The sequence below is a fragment of the Solanum tuberosum genome, unplaced genomic scaffold (genome assembly GCF_000226075.1).
Source record: "Solanum tuberosum cultivar DM 1-3 516 R44 unplaced genomic scaffold, SolTub_3.0 scf00158, whole genome shotgun sequence".
Taxonomy (NCBI): domain Eukaryota; kingdom Viridiplantae; phylum Streptophyta; class Magnoliopsida; order Solanales; family Solanaceae; genus Solanum; species Solanum tuberosum.
The window spans coordinates 758,167-776,398 of NW_006239083.1; the positions used below are offsets into that span (position 1 = coordinate 758,167).

Genomic DNA, 18,232 nt, shown 5'->3' on the forward strand with positions numbered 1-18,232 from the left:
TTTTGGTGTAAAATTTGGTGCAATGGATTGAAGTTGATTACACTAAAAATAGTGCTGACACCAAATTTAGTGTTTGGATTAGAGATGCCTTAAGCATAAGTTCAATTTTCAAGGGCAAAAATTACTGACCAATCCATTTAAACGATAAATCTTGCAATTAAATGAGAAATTGAAACCTAACAAAAAAACCTTCCATAAATAAACTGACAACGACGTCGTATTAAGTCCCTCCAGAAACCCCAAATCAAAATTCTCGGTCCTATAAACCCCAGGTGTTTTCTTCTTCTTCCCCCCAATTCTCAAATCTTTCCATTTTTCGCCATGGATGAAGAAGAGATTGAGAAAGCAGTCGTAGCGTATTTGAAGAAGAAGGGTTTCAAGCAAACGGAGATTGCTTTTCAAGAAGAACAGCAACTGAATAAAAACAGCTCTTCTTCAATCCACAACAACAACAACTCCGCAAATTCTCAGATTGACCCCGACTTAACCAAAAAAATCCTTTCTTTCTCTGAGTAAGTTTCTTTTTTCCACTTAATTTGATGTAATAATTACTGTTTGGCTACGAGGATTAAGTTCTAAAATCAATTTACCTTTAAAAGATAATTTAATTTCAATGAAGCACGTTAAAGTAGAGAAGGATTGAATATAGAAGATTGATAGAACTGAACTAGTTTAGGGTTGAGAGGTAACTTGGTTGTTGGAAGAAAAGCAGCAGCAACAGAATAGAAGCAGTTCTTCTTCACCCTCCAATAGCATTTCTGCAAATGCCCAAATTGACCCTGAACTGCCAAACAAAAAAATCTGTTCTCTGTGTAGGTAACATAAATTTAGTCACGGGAGCCATTCTTTTAAGGGAGAAATTAGCACTACTTGGTGAAATAGGTTCTTTTCGAATCAATTGTCCTCATTTCCTGTATTTTCTGTAAATGCATAGTGTTTCGCCATGAGGTTGCGGTTCTAAATACCATATACAATGCCCAGAACCACTTTTGAGGTACTAACACTCTGGCAAGGAATTGAAAAGAGAGGATCAAAGTAAAATTGGTGGAAGAATATCCCTGTTTGCATCTGGTGGACATTATGGAAAGAAAGGAACGAGAGATATATGAAGGGAAAGGTAGCAGCACACAGAAGATCAAGATGAGATCTCTTAGTCTTTTATATTTTTGGTGTAAGCAAGATTTAGTGGGGACAGTATATAGCTTAGTGGAGTTTATAGGCCAACTGTAATTTTTTGAAAATTTGATTTTGGATTTTGAGTATGATGGCATCCCCTGGGGGTTTGTAAATGTATCCTCATCAGTTCATCAGTTTTCTGATGAGTTCTTTTGTGTGAATACAAAGTTACCTATTTCAAAATAAATAAATAGAGGGAATGTAGAAGAGGATTTATGAGCTGACCCGAACTGTTTAGGATTTAGGCTTCGTTAGTTGTTTCAAGAAGGGGCAACAACAATGGTGTGTTTGGTATGGAGGAAATGTTTTCCATTTTTTTCATGTTTGATTGGTCAAATGTTTTGGAAAATATTTTCTTTAGGAAAACAAGTTCCTTAAAATGAGGAAAATGAGTTTCCTAATGAAACTAGGAAAAACAAGTTATGTAAGTGACATTATACTCTGGAGCTTCCTACTTTTAGAATATTACAGATATAGATAGATGTTATGGCAAGAGTTCTGGTCTTGGCAGGTGTGATAATGCATGCTTTCTGGTTATTTTCTTAGCATGCATCTTTGATATCATTCTGAATCTAAATTTTCATGCTTTTCAGATTTGAAACTGGTCCCCAACGATACCAAGAAGAATATAGCAAGCTTCGGTCATGGGCCTATAGTTCACTGGACTTGTATAAGGTTGGTCCTTTGACTTGTGCTAACAGTAACATGAGAGGTAGTTTATGTAGTATCATGATGAATATCTCCTCATGACATGTAATGCACTAATAAAAGGCCTGCCACCAGTAATACCATAGGCAAAAACACAAATGGAAAGGAGAGGCTTGGCAATAAACACAAATGGAAAGGAGAGGCTTTCTTTTTCTCTGTTATTTAGCTCTTTCTAATCCTTAACATAATGTATTAGGGCGATCAAGTGAGCGCCTTGACCTGTTAATACTTCTGCTGCTGTCTTTCTGGCAGTGACAAGGTCTTTGAAATTGAGTTCACATATTTGTGATTCTCAACTCTAGTTTATGGACTTATGCTATAAATGTAGCACCAACGATGGATTTAATACTGTCTTCTACCATTGCGATCATAATATGCGAGCCAAAAATAGCTCTCCATAACATAAGCATGACAAGCGTGCTGTCTTCATACAGGTTAGGTTGTGTGATTATACAAGTCAGATGAAAAAGTGACAAAATTGGTTCCGTATGTTTGGTAGGTTCAAAATGGTCCCTTAAAATATACTCTTGAACAATTTTGGTCCTTTAAGTTCACCAAAAGCGAACACACCCTTTGGGGTGGCCCAATGGTTTGGGCTTGGGAACTTCCATGTAGGAGGTCTCAAGTTCGGAACCCACTAGCAAGGGGTTTGCCTTCTGGGTTGAGCTCGTCGCTAAGCCTAGTGCGGGTTACCTCTCTTGTGTGGTTTGCAAGCTATTGCATAGGAGCAGGGGTTTTACCCTGTGCACACCCAAAGGGTAGCGGCTGCGGGTTTCCCTTGTCATCAAAAAAAAAAAAAAGCGAACACTTTTGGTTATGTCAAATATTTAACAAATTCTTGTTGGTAAATTTAACAGGAACTGTGAAAAATAAAAGATTTAACATGAATTAACATTTATAGTTACAACATTTGCCAGTTTGATAATTTTGGTTTATTTTTGGAGGATGGTGCAATTTTTGCCATCTTGTAAAATCTGTTTTTTGGTATATGGTTTCAATTTTTGGTGTTGCAGTTTTCAAGATATGACAGGATTTTCTGGTGTTTTTGGTTGGATCATTATTTTCACCATTCTGATAAAGTCTAACCACCCGAGTTCTGTTTCAAAAAAAAAATAGAGTCTAACCACCCGAGTTTGTTAAATATTTGTCAAAGACCAAATGCTCACTTTTGGCAAACTTAGAAGACTAAAATTGTTCTGGAGTTTATTGAAGGACCACCTTTAACCTACACTCAAACATAAGGGACCATTTTATCTCTCTCTCCAAGTTAGACTCCTCCTTTTGACTTAATCTCTTTAGTCTTCAATATTTTGTGGTTTCCTGTAATAGCTGAAGCTACATTCCATTTATTTTTGTCCATTTCTGTTTACCTTGTCTCAGTCCATTCCTGGCTTGCCTCTCTTTCTATTGTAATGGAGGGATGTGCATCTGAATTTGCTCCAATTCCAACATAATCTGATATTGATTGAAAAGAGGGAAGTTAAGCTAGCTAACGAAGGGGTTGGGATTCGCCTCGCCCTTAAAGATCCGCCCCTTGTTTCAGTCAGAATATTTATTATCAGCTCCCTCTGATATTTAGCCATCTCTCTCCTTAAAATCCTTTCATGTACATGGAAGTTATTTCATATCCTAGAGAGTGCAGTTGTATCGTCTCTAAAGAAACGTAGGATCTATTGGAAATAACATGAAACAATGTTAAATGCCAAGTGTTCTGTTTCCTTTTTTTCCTTTGGTCGTTTCTCTTCCTGCAGTGCTGGTACTGCTTAGGATACCTTTCGATTAGCAGAAATGATATTCAAACTTTGTTGTTTCCAACAGTTTGGCCATTGTATATATTGGGATTGTTAAGTCTTTTTCTTTTAGTATGTATGGCTCATTTGAAATCATCTTATATTATGTTAAGTATTGTTATCCTCTTTCATTTGTTAAATGAGATTATTGCTTTTATTGATTCATCTGAACATATATATATTTCAATCTTGCAGCACGAGTTGCTTCGTGTTTTGTATCCTGTATTTATTCATTGTTTCATGGAACTTGTCGCTAGAGGTCATATTCAAGAAGGTATACTTTATCAGTTATGTTTTGGTTGTAAGTTGATCTTTGTGAGATAATTTTTAACACAGTTCTTTTATTGCCAGCACGAGCCTTTTTCAATAGTTACCGTGAAGACCATGAGATGACGCATTTGCGTGATCTTCAGAAGTTAGAAGGCGTTCTCTCACCATCCCATCTAGAGGTACATCACTATCCTAGCACCTGTATGGATGCCCTTTTCCATGCTTAAGTGTGTCATATACTCACTAAACATATTGTAAAATGCAGGAAATGGAATTTGCTCATTCTATACGGCTGAGCAAAGTGAACATTAAGATGTGTCAGGTATTCTCTTGATCCTTTTGCTTCTTCTGGTTGAATTTTTCTGCTACTATAGTGCACACTAATGTCTCAACTGTGAAAGCCAAGTGTGTCTGGGGTTGTTAGCAATTGGTGCAAATGCATATCGAGTTACAGAGGAGGAAAAGAAACTAATGTGATATTTCATTTTAGAGTGCATTTTCTTTCATTTCCTGCTCTTGACCACTTATTTTGCTGTGGAACTTCAACTTTTTGACAAAAAAATCCACCTCTTTTCAAATCTTTTCTTTTGAAGCAGAACTCCTATTAATTATGTCGATAACATAGCAAACACCCCTGGTTTGACATACTGAGAAATAAGAAAGGGGGGATAATGGCTAGTTCATCATGTAGGTTTGTTGAAATTAACTACAATGTTCTCTGTTATTCTCATGCCATGTATCTTATCACCATGCACATTAAAAGAACAATCATTTGTCTAATGGTTTGTCTAGTTTGGTGGATTTACGTGCAGTTTGATAACTGTGCTTTGGGCAATAGACATGTCTGGCACCAGTTGATTACTTTTTACCATGCACACCTTTAGAGCTTAACTGGATTAACCTTTTGATTTGCTTTTTTTACTCTGAAACAGTACTCCTATGATCTTTTGCTGCAATACTTGCACAAGACAGAATCTATTACAATGCTTGGGATCATCAATGAGCGCATTAATTTTCAAGGTGCAGTTCCCATTTTCGCAGTTGCATTCAACCTTTCAATTTTCAACTATGTTAAATTGACCATTTTCATTTAGTGTAATCTTTTTTGATTAAGTAAAGTATTTCAATAATAAAACAAGGCCGAGATGGCTGTAAACAAGAGATATACCCAAAAAGAAGAAACCTACAAAATATGGTTCACTCCAAAAGACACCCAATCCTATATACAAATAGGAACTACATTGGTGCACCAAAAGAAAATAGAATGCGGAGACTACTACTCAGTTCAGCAAGGCTCATCTCCATCCTTTCAAAAGCCCCCCTATTTCTCTCTCTCTCCAAATAACCCACATTAAAGCAAGAGAAGTAACATTCCAAGCTTTTTGCCTTTTTCTCCTGGCACCAATCTTTGAACTAAACATCAACTCCTTCACAGATCTTGGCATCACCCATGAAACGCCGAACCATCTAAAGATACCCTACCATAACCTCATTGCTAGATTGCAATGTAGCATAATATGATCCACGTCCTCACCTTCCTCCTTACAAAGGAAACACCAACTAATACAGACGACCTTCTGTTTCCTAACATTCTCCGCCGTCAAAATCACCCCTCTAGAAGCTAACCAAGTGAAGAAGCACCCCTTCCTTGGCATCGTAGAAATAGCGTAAATATTTATCCACCATGAAGTGTTTAGGAAGGAGCAGTTACATCTTTCCATATATATTGGTATGATAACCAAACCATATGAGAAGGAAGAAGAGAAAAAAATTTGTGAGAGAAGCTGAAGGCTTCCACATTTGACATGTATTTTCCTTGACCGTTATCCTGTTAGAACAAATGCCCATCATTGCATCCACTGAAGAAAGACCGGGAAAGGAAAAGCATACAATTATAATTCAGCTCCTTTCTGTCAGATCATTGTTTATTTTGTCCCTCCATGACCATTAACCATCTTAACCCTCTGGAACCACATCACATGACTAGAGGGAAACTGTCATGTTTATTATAAATAGTGGTGAATTTTACCATAATTACTTCCTTCATATTGCTTGGTTCTTCCATATGTGTGCACTCTTTTTTTTCCATGATTCGCCTCCAGCTTTTGTTTCTTGGCCCAATGCTTGTTACCAGCTTGAAGAAACTCCAATACTTTTTCCTTGGTAGCTAGAATTTATCAAGTTACTGGGAGAAAAAGAAATGAGAAAAGAAGTCTTTGATTAGATATTGCAGATGTGGCTGTTTTTGCTGAATTGTCATCATGTTGTGGGAGAACATGGTCACATAGGAGGTGTAACAAGTGGTGGTTTAACTAGCTGTAGTGACTATGTGCCTCTATTGGGTTCTGACAAAGGGAGGTTACTAAAATTAAGGTCAAAGATTTATTGGAATGAAGAACAGTAATAAGAGTGAGCTATAGATGCAGAGGGTATTCCAGATTTGATTTTTAAGTCTTGAGTTCTTTTCCTCTTTATCTCTTGCATCGGACTCCATTTTGCTTGTGCCAAGCAATGCCAAAGTCACTAGATGCAGATGATTTACTCAATTAACTTCATGGTATGTTTGGCACAAGGGCCAAAGACACTCTTTTCCAGGTAGTCTGGCAATGTTCGAGTAAAAAATTGTCCTAAATGCAACCCTATGAATAGTTTAGTGGCCCATGATCCCCCTGTGCCTTGCCCCTTAATCATTATATAATCATATGGTGTAATTTTTTTGAAGAAGGTAACTTGTATTATGAACAAAAGGAATACTCAGAAAAGTATTCCAGTAATACTTACAACAAAATTACAGAGGGAGAGGTGTCCCTACTAAGCTTCATAAATAATCTAAAATACTAGGAATATCCTCTTCTTCTTGAGGATATTCGTGTTTACACCAAAAAAAGAAAAGGACTAGACAGTTCATCTTCAGTTTCTGCGGAGAGCAACTCTTGTTTTCGAAACATCTCTGGTTCCTTTCCATCCATATAGTCCACCAAATGTAGGCTGGGACAATCTTCCATCTCTCCCTGTGTCCCGACTGATTCCCATCTCTATTCCAGCAAGCTAGAGCCTCTTTGATGCTCCTTGGCATAGTCCAGCTTATGCCTCTTAAATTGATGAAAATCTGCCATAACTTCACAGTCTCTCTACAATGTAGAAAGAGATGATTTATTGTCTCAATCTCACATTCACAAAAAGAGCACCTAGAGCAAAACTGACGACCTCTTTTCATAAGGTTGTCCTGGGTGAGTATGGCCTGTTTGGCTAATAGCCAAGTGAAAAATGCAACCTTGAAGGGTACCTTGACTTTCCAGATCATCTTCCAGGGCCAGCCACTACTCTGAGAGACTGATCTTTGTGATGTCTTGTAAGCTGAACCAACTGAAAATCTGCCTTGCTTGTCTGGTAGCCAAAATAGATTGTCCTCATTGGGGGTTAAATCTTTGTATTGCTCCAGAGTATTGAGTAGTTCAGCCACTCTGTTAATTTCCCAGTCGTTCAAGTGTCTCCTAAACCTGAGATCCCACCCTTGATTGTCTCTCATTTCTCTAATTGTGGATACCTTTTGAAGGCTCAGGTTGAACAAGTCAGGATACTTGTTCTTCAAAGTTTCTTGTCCAGCCCACACATCTTCCCAAAATAGTGTTTTTCCCCCATTTCCCACCTTGATTTTACCGCTGTTTGCAAACTTGATGGTGTAATTTTAGAGTTGTTGTATTTATTAAATTAAGTAATTACATTAAGCTAATTTGTATCAAATGACAGTTTCTCCTGGACAGCCTGGCTCTATATCTGATGATGCGGAAGTTGTAACTCTTGTTGCAAGTGGCCATGATGCTAGTCTCATAAATCAGAAAGAAGTTCATTGGGGGGTAAGCAAACAGTCATTACCAATAATTTTAATCTTTATGTTTTTGGATTGGATTGTGTAGTAAAATATCAGCTTTTGACTATTTTACTTGTCAATACTTTACGCTATTTGATGAATATTCGTGTTTGTTGGTTAACTGACCATGAAACAATTAAATTGGCCAGCTGGTAGTCTTCCCATGCTAATGTATGGAAGAATGAATACCCCCCCAAAAAAAGAAATACAAGAAACAATATTTGACCGATTCCTTTACCAGAACGTAGTGCAGGTTGGGTACATTGAGTTGTTGAGAAAGAGGGGTAATTAGTGGGAGAATAACAAAATTCTTTTGATTGCATTACCTTTGAAGTATGTGTTTCAAAGTATTGAGGATGAGATCACATGTGTTTATGATCTAAATTGTTATATCAAGATTGGTTTTAGGAAAAAGAAAAGGGCCTTATACAACATTACCAGTTTCAAAAAAAGAAGAAGGTAAAAGGGCCCTGTAGTTCATCAAAGTAATTAGAGACCATTTGGATTGGGTCTGGGACTAGTTCACCACTATTATAAAACATTCTCTTATTCTCTGTTTTATAGCTATGGGTATGGCGAAGCGGTCAATGAAGTGGGTAAAGTTATGGGAGATCAGGGTTCAAGTTCCTGTAGAAACAAAAGCGCTAGGTTGTTTTTTCTCATCTACCTAAGTCTTGGTGGGCAGACTTACTGTGTATATGCTGGTGGAAGGTAGTAGATACAGATTCACGCAAGTTGACCGAACAACCCATATTAAAAGAAAAAAAAAAGAAAACGAAAAATATGGAGGTGCAAGTTATAGACAAGTGATAAGCTTACTCCTTCACGTATAAACTAATATTATCTGAGGAGAGTATATCACTATCAACTAGTTTGAGCCATTCTAGGTTCATATTTTGTAAATTTTAAGGATTGCTTGGGTTATGCTCTTGAAAAGGGTTAGCTTAAATGTGTTACCATCTCATGCTATGTTACTTGGACTAAGCATTTTCGCCAAATGGCTGTGTCGACATCACACTTCCTCAATGTGGGTGGAATACATGTTGGATCTGGTTAAAATAAGATGGGTAATTAAGTGGGTGCAAACCTTAGAGACAAGACAAAAAATTCTAGGTGATTTCTTCCCATCTGCCCAAGCTTGGTAGGAGATTTATCCAGTACCTGTGTTGGTGGAAGAAAGCATGTACCTAATGGAATATTCACGGTGCACACAAGTTGGCCTAAACACCACCCTTTTCAAGTTAAAAAAAGATGGATTATTCGACTTTCATATGGCGAATGAAAAGGTCAGAGAGACGAGAGTCAAAAGATAAAGAACATCGTGATGGAGTGGCCCCTTCTTTCGCCTTAATCTTCATCCTCCTTATTTTTGTTTTGTTACTGGGGGGGGGGGGGGGGGGGGGGGGGGGGGGTTTTTGGGGGGGGGGGGGGGGGGGGGGGGGGGGGGGGGGGGGGGGGGGGGGGGGGGGGGGGGGGGGGGGGGGGGGGGGGGGGGGGGGGGGGGGGGGGGGGGGGGGGGGGGGGGGGGGGGGGGGGGGGGGGGGGGGGGGGGGGGGGGGGGGGGGGGGGGGGGGGGGGGGGGGGGGGGGGGGGGGGGGGGGGGGGGGGGGGGGGGCTCTTCACTTTAGGGAGTGGGGTAGCTTTTGCTTCCTATAAGATGGGTTTTTTCCGCATAAGATTTGGTTCAAATGTAAAATGGGCTGAATATTTAATACTACAAAAATATTGTAGCAGGCCTAATGAGATAATAGTCGTAATATAACCTACCTTTCACAGTGGAACGGGCCAATCTTACATTCCATGTGTGTGTGTGTATGGAGTGGACCAATCCAAATAACAAAGCATATTAATGAATAAAATACTGAGGTGAAATGATTACTTTCATTTTTATTAAGAATCCCCTTTACCTGTGTTTGATATTCTATTTGTATCCACATATCCTAGACAGAATTTAATGAGTCTGACACCCCCAACACGGATCATATCCCTCAATTTTAGAAGAGTCTGTGTAATGTAGGTCTTCCATGTTTTAAATTTTATCCCCAGGAGATGTGTTGATAATTTAATTTGCAGCTGCTTGAAGATTCTTTAGAAGAACGGTTAGAAAAGACAGGAGGTTCGGTTCCAGACTCAGAAAAGTTTGACGGAGATCCTAAGGAAGGAGAAGTGGAAGAAAACAAGGTATTGAATTTCTGTCTGTTCATTTCCCACTTGATCATATTCATAAATATTTCCCACTAAAATTATCGTATCTTTCTATTTCATTAGTGGTGTAAATTTTATTTGGTGTCATCCTTCCACATTTATTGTTCTTATTTTGCCTTTTTTTCAGAAGAAGTCAGTTGAAGGTGGTAAACAAGGTGCACCTCTTAAAAAACTAAAGAAGGACAAAGTTGGGGTTGCAACAGGGAAATCTTCTCGTACAGAGAGTAGCACGGTGACAACTACACCACGTGTCAAACCGGAACTTGCTTTACCTGCTATGTATTCCTCAATCCTATTATCTTACTTACCAAAAGAAAAAGAGAGGGCCCTATTGTTTTTTTTCTCTCCTACAACATCCCTCCCCTTACTTGGAAAAGACACTCTTGTTGGAGGTCATAATTTGATTTGAAATACAGTCATCATGATCCATTAGGAAACATTAAGTGAAACTGCTATACTAAGGAGTTGCATCAAAAAGGAATATTATGAAGGATGAGGAAAATATGATTGAGCTTCAATCCTTTCTGTGGTGTGTCATACTCATAGTACTCCCTCCGTTTCAATTTGTTTGACGTACTTTCCTTTTTAGTCCATTGAAAAAAGAATGACCCTTCCCTTTTTTAGCAAGTTTTAAATTTTACTTCCCACATGGCATGTTTAAGACCACAAGAATAAAAGGCATTTCGGTACATTTGATAGATCTTTGATTTTAGACCACAAGATTTAAATATCTTCTTTATTTTCTTAAATTCCGTGCCAAGTCAAAACAAGTCCTCAATTTGAAACGGAGGGAGTATATTTTTTTGATAATTAAAATATCTTTAATAAAGTCATACTCATAGTATATTTCCTTGTATGCATTCATATACTCTTCAAATAACATGAAAAACATGGATGCCAGGGGGTAGATAAGTATATGTTTTCTTGTTCAGCTGTACCAACTACATTATGTTTCATATCTGTGTGTGTGTGGGGGGGGAGGGGGAGAGGGGGGGGGTTGTTTCATGAAATGAAATATATATTACAAGATCTTTTGGTCTTGGTTCCTTTTTTTCCCTCCAAAAATCCTACTCTGATTAAAGCTTTCACTTAGACTTGTCCTTGATTTGAAGTTGGTAAATTTGTGATAGTATTGATCTTAGACATATGCACTTTCATATTTCTTGGATCTTGGATCATCTTAACTGAAAGAAAATTTGTCACAGACCTGTAGAGGTAGAACTTTCTATTCTGGAGGACTTGAGGAACCGTGTACAGTTGAGTAATGCATCATTGCCCTCAGTTAGCTTCTATACATTTGTTAATACACATAATGGGTAAGTTTTCATGATCTTGAATTTTTCAAGTGTGGAATTTGTTTTCAGGAACATATTCTAATCTTAGTGATTTCATCTGTAAATGTCTATAGACTAAACTGTGCATCAATATCTCATGATGGATCACTAGTGGCTGGTGGATTCTCAGACTCATCTCTGAAGGTGCTTGTAGGTTCTGAATAATGTTGAAATTTTGTTGTCACAAATAAAGTATCTGTTGATCCTTGATTTACTTCTCATCTTTTTTTTGAAATTGGTAACTTTGATCATCTTCTTATCTAAGTCCCCCATTTTACAGGTCTGGGACATGGCAAAGCTTGGGCAACAAACTGGTCCATGTAAGTCCAATATGATGGTCCTCAATTCCTTTTCAAATGTATTGCTATTGTTTCAAGATGTTTATTAGTCGATAGAGGTTGAACAGGTCCCTAGTAATACTACTGCTAGTCACAGTATATCTCACCAAACAGACAGCAAGAAAGATTTATTTTTCGCTGCTTTTATTTCTTTGATAAGTAGATAAAATTTTATTTCACTGAGAGACTGCACTAGGGTTGTGAAGTTAATTACATCAGAAATTTGCATAGCAGAAACATGACTAGTCATGAAGGTTTCTCGACTGAACATATAGATGCAGCTTTACATTTCTGATGGAAATATTTCTTGAACTCCTTCCATTTTTCAACAAGGTAAATAATTTTAATCGAAAAATCTCCTGTATACAAAAAATAATCTATATCAGAATATGATTCTAACAAACAATATCCTATCGTTTTTTGGAGAAAGTAACATTTGTATTAAAAAAACTTGTTACAAGGGTGTTGCTAACCATGTGCAGCTTCCAAAAGTATTGGAAATCCTTTCACTTCTCACAAGGAATCTATCATGTCTGATATCGGAGTCTACATCATTTACATAATTCTCTTTGCACCAAAAACATAAACAACACAAAACAGTTCATCTCTATCATTTGAAAATGGGGCTATTGTTGCCTACAAAACATCTAGCGTTCCTTTCCTTCGAAGCTGTCCACCAAATACAAGCTGGAGTGAGACTCCACCACTTCTTTTGCCTGACGTTATCTCCCTGATTGTGCCAGCATCTCAGTAAATCAGCTGTAGTTCTTGGCATTGTCCATCCGAGTCCAACTATACGTTGATACAATTGAGTAGTTACATCACAATGTAAGAACAGGTGACTGTTCGACTCTGACTCTGCACAGCATAACTAACATCTGGTGCTCAACTGGAATCCTCTCTGCTTTAAATTTTCTCGATTAGATAAGCCTATAAGAACTTCACAAGTGCACCAAAAAAGAAACAAGGAATGAAGAGCTATTCCTTAAGTCTACATACTTGTTTTCTATCTCTTGAAAAGTCTTGAACCACTCCTATAATGTTGAAGTGATCAATAATTGTGAATTGTGTCACATATCTTGTTATGAGGCTCATCGTGTATGCTAGCGGCTTAGATACTCCTAGGGAAAAGGCAATGGTTTTGAATCCAAATGTAACATGAGGTTACAACACTTCGAGTTTTCTTAAAACGCCTGCATGGCCACTATGGCTCAGCGCCGATCATAATCCCCTATCATGTGAAAATTCTGTCGAATAAGGTGGAATATAAGTAAAAGAAATTCATTTATAGACACCAATTAGGTGCCAAACAATGTGTATAGGATGTCCATGTGACTTGGAAAAGTTTCCATATGGTGCTATATTTCGTGTTCTTTATTGATTATTTTTTTATTTCATATTAATTTTTTACTTCTTATTACAGCCTTTAATATAGTTGAGTTTGCGCTAAGTTGTTTATTCTTTTCCATCGTCAGTAATATTCTGAATGTTGCATGTGATATATTAGGTCTAGGGTAGTTTTGCTATAAAAATTTGATTCCACCTTTATCTTGTCCTAAATGCAAAGATGGATATTTTTTTTGTGATTCTCTCACTACAATCCCTCAGGAAAATCTAGTTATATTGTAAAACCGGCATATTTGCCTTGAGCTGTTGGATTTGATAGGGTCATATTCTACCTTGCAGAAAGGAAATAAGACAAATATCTCATAGTTCCCTACACACACCTTTGGAGCCAGCTGATATGTTATTCTCTAAGGCATATCAGCGGTCAAGATTGATTCTTAAACTGATCTCCACTAAAATCAGAAACTATTATCTTCCAGCCCCATGGATTTGGTCTATTGGTAAGAGCACATCATGTAATGTTCAAGTTAGAGGCATGCCACGAGTTTGAACCCAACCACTTCAAAAAACATGGGTTTTAAGTATAGAATATGAGAGGGGTGATTCCAATATCCTCCGAGTTTTGGACTATGCGTCGGCTAGCCCTCGGGGATTTCTTGGTTATCAATTTTTTTAAAAAAAAACTACTATCTCCATACTAATTGCTTATTGAGGATGAATTTGAGCAATTACTGAAGCAACTAATTTTGAATAATTTGTCCTTCAAAAATAAACTCTACATATTTAGAAACTAAATGAGAGGTTATTGCTTCGGGGGTGTAGTTGTTGTTCTTGTCATAGAAACTTTAGGGAAGATTACAAGTTTCTACTTTTTTCATTTCATATCTATTAAAATATGTGAAAACTTTTTAACCAAGGATTAGTTTGTTTGACTCGCTGAAGCAAAAGAAGGCTACTACTTTTGGGCCAGGGTAGCCATAGACAGTCTGATGTCTTAGAATATTGCTGTAAACTATCAACATCTTGCAAAACATGTCATTGTTAATGTGTGCCCCCCTCTCTCTCACACACACAAAAAAAGCGTGAAACAGAAAAGAATGGTTGATGAACAGTGCTAGAACCAGCTTTTTTGCAGGGGGAGACTGATTCACCTTCAAGTGAGCATGTGCTTGGCTCAAGTGGTGGAAGAAGATGTTATACATTACTTCAGGGCCATTCAGGGCCTGTTTATTCTGCATCCTTCAGTCCGGACGGGGATTTTCTTCTTTCTTCATCATCAGATTCAACAAGTATGATATCATGACTTTGATTGCTATTAGCTCAACAATAGTTCTTATTCATTTGGATTATGATAGTTACAGCAGTTCTATATGCTCACTCTCTAACGATGTGACCTTTTTGGCTAATTATTTCTACGCAGTTCGCTTATGGAGCACAAAGTTAAATGCTAATGTTGTTTGCTACAAAGGTCACAATTACCCAGTATGGGATGTCCAGGTAGGTTGCTAGTTTGTAAATGTGGTGATATATTTGCAATCTCTCTAAGTAACTCACCTAATTGGTCGTTAAATGGAAAATTGCCCGAGTTAATGTATTTTTTGCTTGCTCATGATAACTGTAGATAAAAGTTGTCACGTTGGGCAAATATATGTTTGGTTCTCACTTCACATCTTGAGTGCAGTTTAGCCCAGCTGGACATTATTTCGCCAGTTCTTCACATGACCGCACTGCAAAGATCTGGTCTGTGGACAGGATACAGCCTCTGAGAATAATGGCCGGACACTTGTCAGATGTAGATGTGAGTATCTGTTTTGTACTCTACGCCATGGGAACTATTTATTTGATCTGATCTATGTAGGCATCTTTATCACTCTGTCTGGTAGTCAATCTTAGTTACTTGACCCACTTTTCATTTTTGTCCTCGATAATTGTTAAAGAATGACAAAAGTCCCACATCGGTGGTTAATGAGATGGGTGGACTCCTTATAAGGCTTGGGCAATCCTCCTCCCTTTGAGCTAGCTTTTGGGGTGTGAGTTAGGCCCAAGACCTAATTTAACAATAATCACTTGGCCACTGTTATAAAGTGACATCTTTTCCCCATGTTCAAAAAAATAAAATGGCAAAGTCTTCCGTGTGCTCAATTATCTAGGACTAATACTCCCTGCCATAGCAATTTATATGTCATCATTTTGTGATGCCCCAAAATGTTGGCCACCACAAATTACAAGAATTCAAGTTCATTTAAGTATTCTAATTTTTGAACTTTTTGTGATGTTTTCAGGCATACACTTAACTTTTCGACTATCTTCTTTTCTTAAACTACTTCTAATACACTTGATAAGTTAAAATTACATCTTAAAGTCCATTCCGGACGAACATGTCATATAAAATGGGACAGATGGAGTATGATGTTTCTTTTAGCTTTGATTTGGTATCTTCTCAACAACAGTCCACACTTCATTAGCTTTTACTTTGAATGTAACCTTCTTTTGGCTTTAATTTAATATCTTTTCACCAACAATCCACACTTCTTGTGAATTGTTATTTTAGTGTGTCTCTAACTCCAATATGATTATCCATCCAATCTTTATTTCTAAATTCTCTGCACTAATTTAAATCAGTTATGGGTCTTTTGGTAGAGTGTATTAGCAAAGATAATGCATGCATTAGCTCTGTGTATTAGTAGTCCCTTGTTTGGTACACTTTTTCATGCTATGTATAACTATTAGTTATATACTCTATTATGTATTGAGGAGTGTATTACTAATAGTCTAATACCATGGATTTCTAGGTATTAGTATTGCAAAGGGATTTAATACATGCATTAGCATGGTTAAAGACCCAATTACCCCTCTAAAGCACTTTTACATCTTTTCCACTATAATTGTGGAGGATATTTTTGTAAATAAATATTTTTATACGATGCATACTATTTTTAATACACCAAACCAAACAATGCATAAGAAATAATCTATTCATAACTAATGCAAGCACAACTAATACAAACATTACTAATTCACTCTTTTGAGCATTATTTTTATACACTCTACCAAACTACCCCTTAAAATGGAATGGAATAGTTAACTGTTACCATGAATATCGAGTAGCTTGATAATTAAGATTATTATAAGTCAGCAAAGAGCTATGTTGCTTGGACTCTTCAAAAATACCAATGAGTGTGTGTTGGATCCTCCCAAAGTAGTGAATTTTTTTGAAGGATCCGACACGATTGTTGCAATAATTTTGGAGAGCCTGAGCACATAGGGAAGATTAACTTTTTTTTAACTTGGATCAATTTGGGAAAGGTCTTACCTAGTTTGTACCCATGTCCCATTTTGTGGCGACTAATTTTGGAAGAAAAAATTGAGTTCTATACAGTATATCAGAGATACATAGACAAATAGACATTAATACTATTTTAATTTTGATTTTTAAATAAATTACTAATACAACAACATACCTAGTGTAATCCCACATTAATTACTAATATTTAATGTATTTAATTAATTCCAAACAAGTCGTCATGCTTTACTAAAAAAGTTTGAAGGTTGAATATTTTATCTGGAGAGATTGGGTACTAATAAAATGCACTTACCATAACCATATCAGGGTATTTTTTGAATTTGGATTAAAAAGTACAGTTAATTGAATGATATCATTCAAAGTTTCTAGCATAATGAATTTCACAACCGACCATTAAAATGATCCAAGTACACTAAGTAGTTGCAGAACTGTTCAGTTGCTCTGCAATGTTGGCATGAAAATTATCAATTACTTAGATTTCTTGCAATTTCTTTTCAAGCGACATAAATTTGAGAGCATGTTAAATTCATCATGTAGTGTGTGCAATGGCATGCAAATTGCAATTACATTGCAACCGGATCAAGCGACAAAACTGTACGCTTGTGGGACGTCCAGAGCGGCGACTGTGTCAGAATTTTCATTGGTCATAGGAGTATGATCCTATCATTGGCAATGTCTCCTGATGGTCGATATATGGCATCCGGTGATGAAGATGGAACAGTCATGATGTGGGATCTCTCAAGTGGACGTTGTATTACTCCTTTGGTCGGTCATTCCTCCTGTGTGTGGTCACTTGCTTTTAGGTACGGAAGGAAATGAACTTAACCTTTAGTTTGTGTATGCTCAGAGATGCACTTGAGTGTGAGGTTCATTGAAGATAGATTATATTCTAGCTTATATGTCTTATTTCAGTGGCGAAGGCTCACTTCTTGCATCTGGCTCTGCTGATTGCACTGTAAAATTATGGGATGTAACCACAAGCACCAAAGCGCCACTAAAAGAAGAGAAGTAAGTATTACTGAAGCAGATATATACTGTGGCATTTGTTTTCTCTTAGATTGCTAATGCCAGCTCTCTCTCTCTCTCTATCAAACAGCAAATCTGGAAGTAACAACAGGCTTCGTTTATTGAAGACCTTGCCTACCAAAGCTACTCCAGTCTATGCTTTGCACGTAAGAATTGTTATTCTTGTTTCGTTCTGTGGTTTTATTAGTGCATCCTCTAAAAGTTGCATGTTATACTCCGTGAGCAGTTTTCTCGAAGAAATCTTCTATTTGCCGCTGGGGCTTTCTCGAAAAGTGCATGAATCCCTTGCTGTAAAGTCTCTTGACGTGAGATTACATCGTGGTTCCCTTGCAAATTTTGGTACAATCATCAATGGCAAGTTTTCCTTCTCAGACCTTGGTTTTGTTAGAGGAGCAACTCATGTTGGTGATACCTGCATCTCACATACAATTTTGCATCGCATGGTGTAGTTTGGAACGTGGGGGTCTTTTATTTTCTATGGTGGATGAACGTCGGATATGTAAATACTTATTTAATATATGTCCTTAAAATGCTTATGTTCCTGTAACCCTGGTATTATTGCTTATCCCAGAGGTGGAATCTTGGAAACATGGCAGAAAAGGTTGTGCAATTATCAGTGATCATAGTTACGCATCTGCTAAAGCTATATTTTGGGAGTAGGATGTCTCAAGTATTTATGGTCTTGTGTTTGTTAACCATGGTTGTTTACAGACCCTTTCCCTGTTTCTACTTTGTGAATTATGTATGAATGTTAGCTGAATTACAAACTTGATTATTGGCTTATTTGAAGTGTTTTTTAATCCAAAACAGATTTTAAGTACTTCTGAAGTGTGTGGATAACTTACGAAAGTGCTTATAAGCAC

General features: G+C 37.4%; 1 protein-coding gene across 1 annotated transcript; it reads left to right on the forward strand.

Annotated features, from left to right (window-relative positions):
* The first annotated feature begins 218 nt into the window (after window positions 1–218).
* On the forward strand, window positions 219–18,068 carry LOC102605539 (transcription initiation factor TFIID subunit 5). The gene is made up of 19 exons (XM_006353596.2): window positions 219–512; window positions 1,770–1,851; window positions 3,870–3,948; window positions 4,026–4,123; window positions 4,210–4,266; window positions 4,877–4,964; window positions 7,695–7,801; window positions 9,889–9,996; window positions 10,148–10,299; window positions 11,226–11,336; window positions 11,429–11,498; window positions 11,635–11,674; window positions 14,164–14,328; window positions 14,460–14,536; window positions 14,721–14,837; window positions 16,881–17,146; window positions 17,256–17,351; window positions 17,440–17,515; window positions 17,596–18,068. Exons 1-19 carry the CDS (start codon window positions 322–324, stop codon window positions 17,647–17,649), a joined length of 2,034 nt encoding a protein of 677 aa, XP_006353658.1. The 5' UTR covers window positions 219–321; the 3' UTR covers window positions 17,650–18,068.
* The last annotated feature ends 164 nt before the right edge of the window (window positions 18,069–18,232 follow it).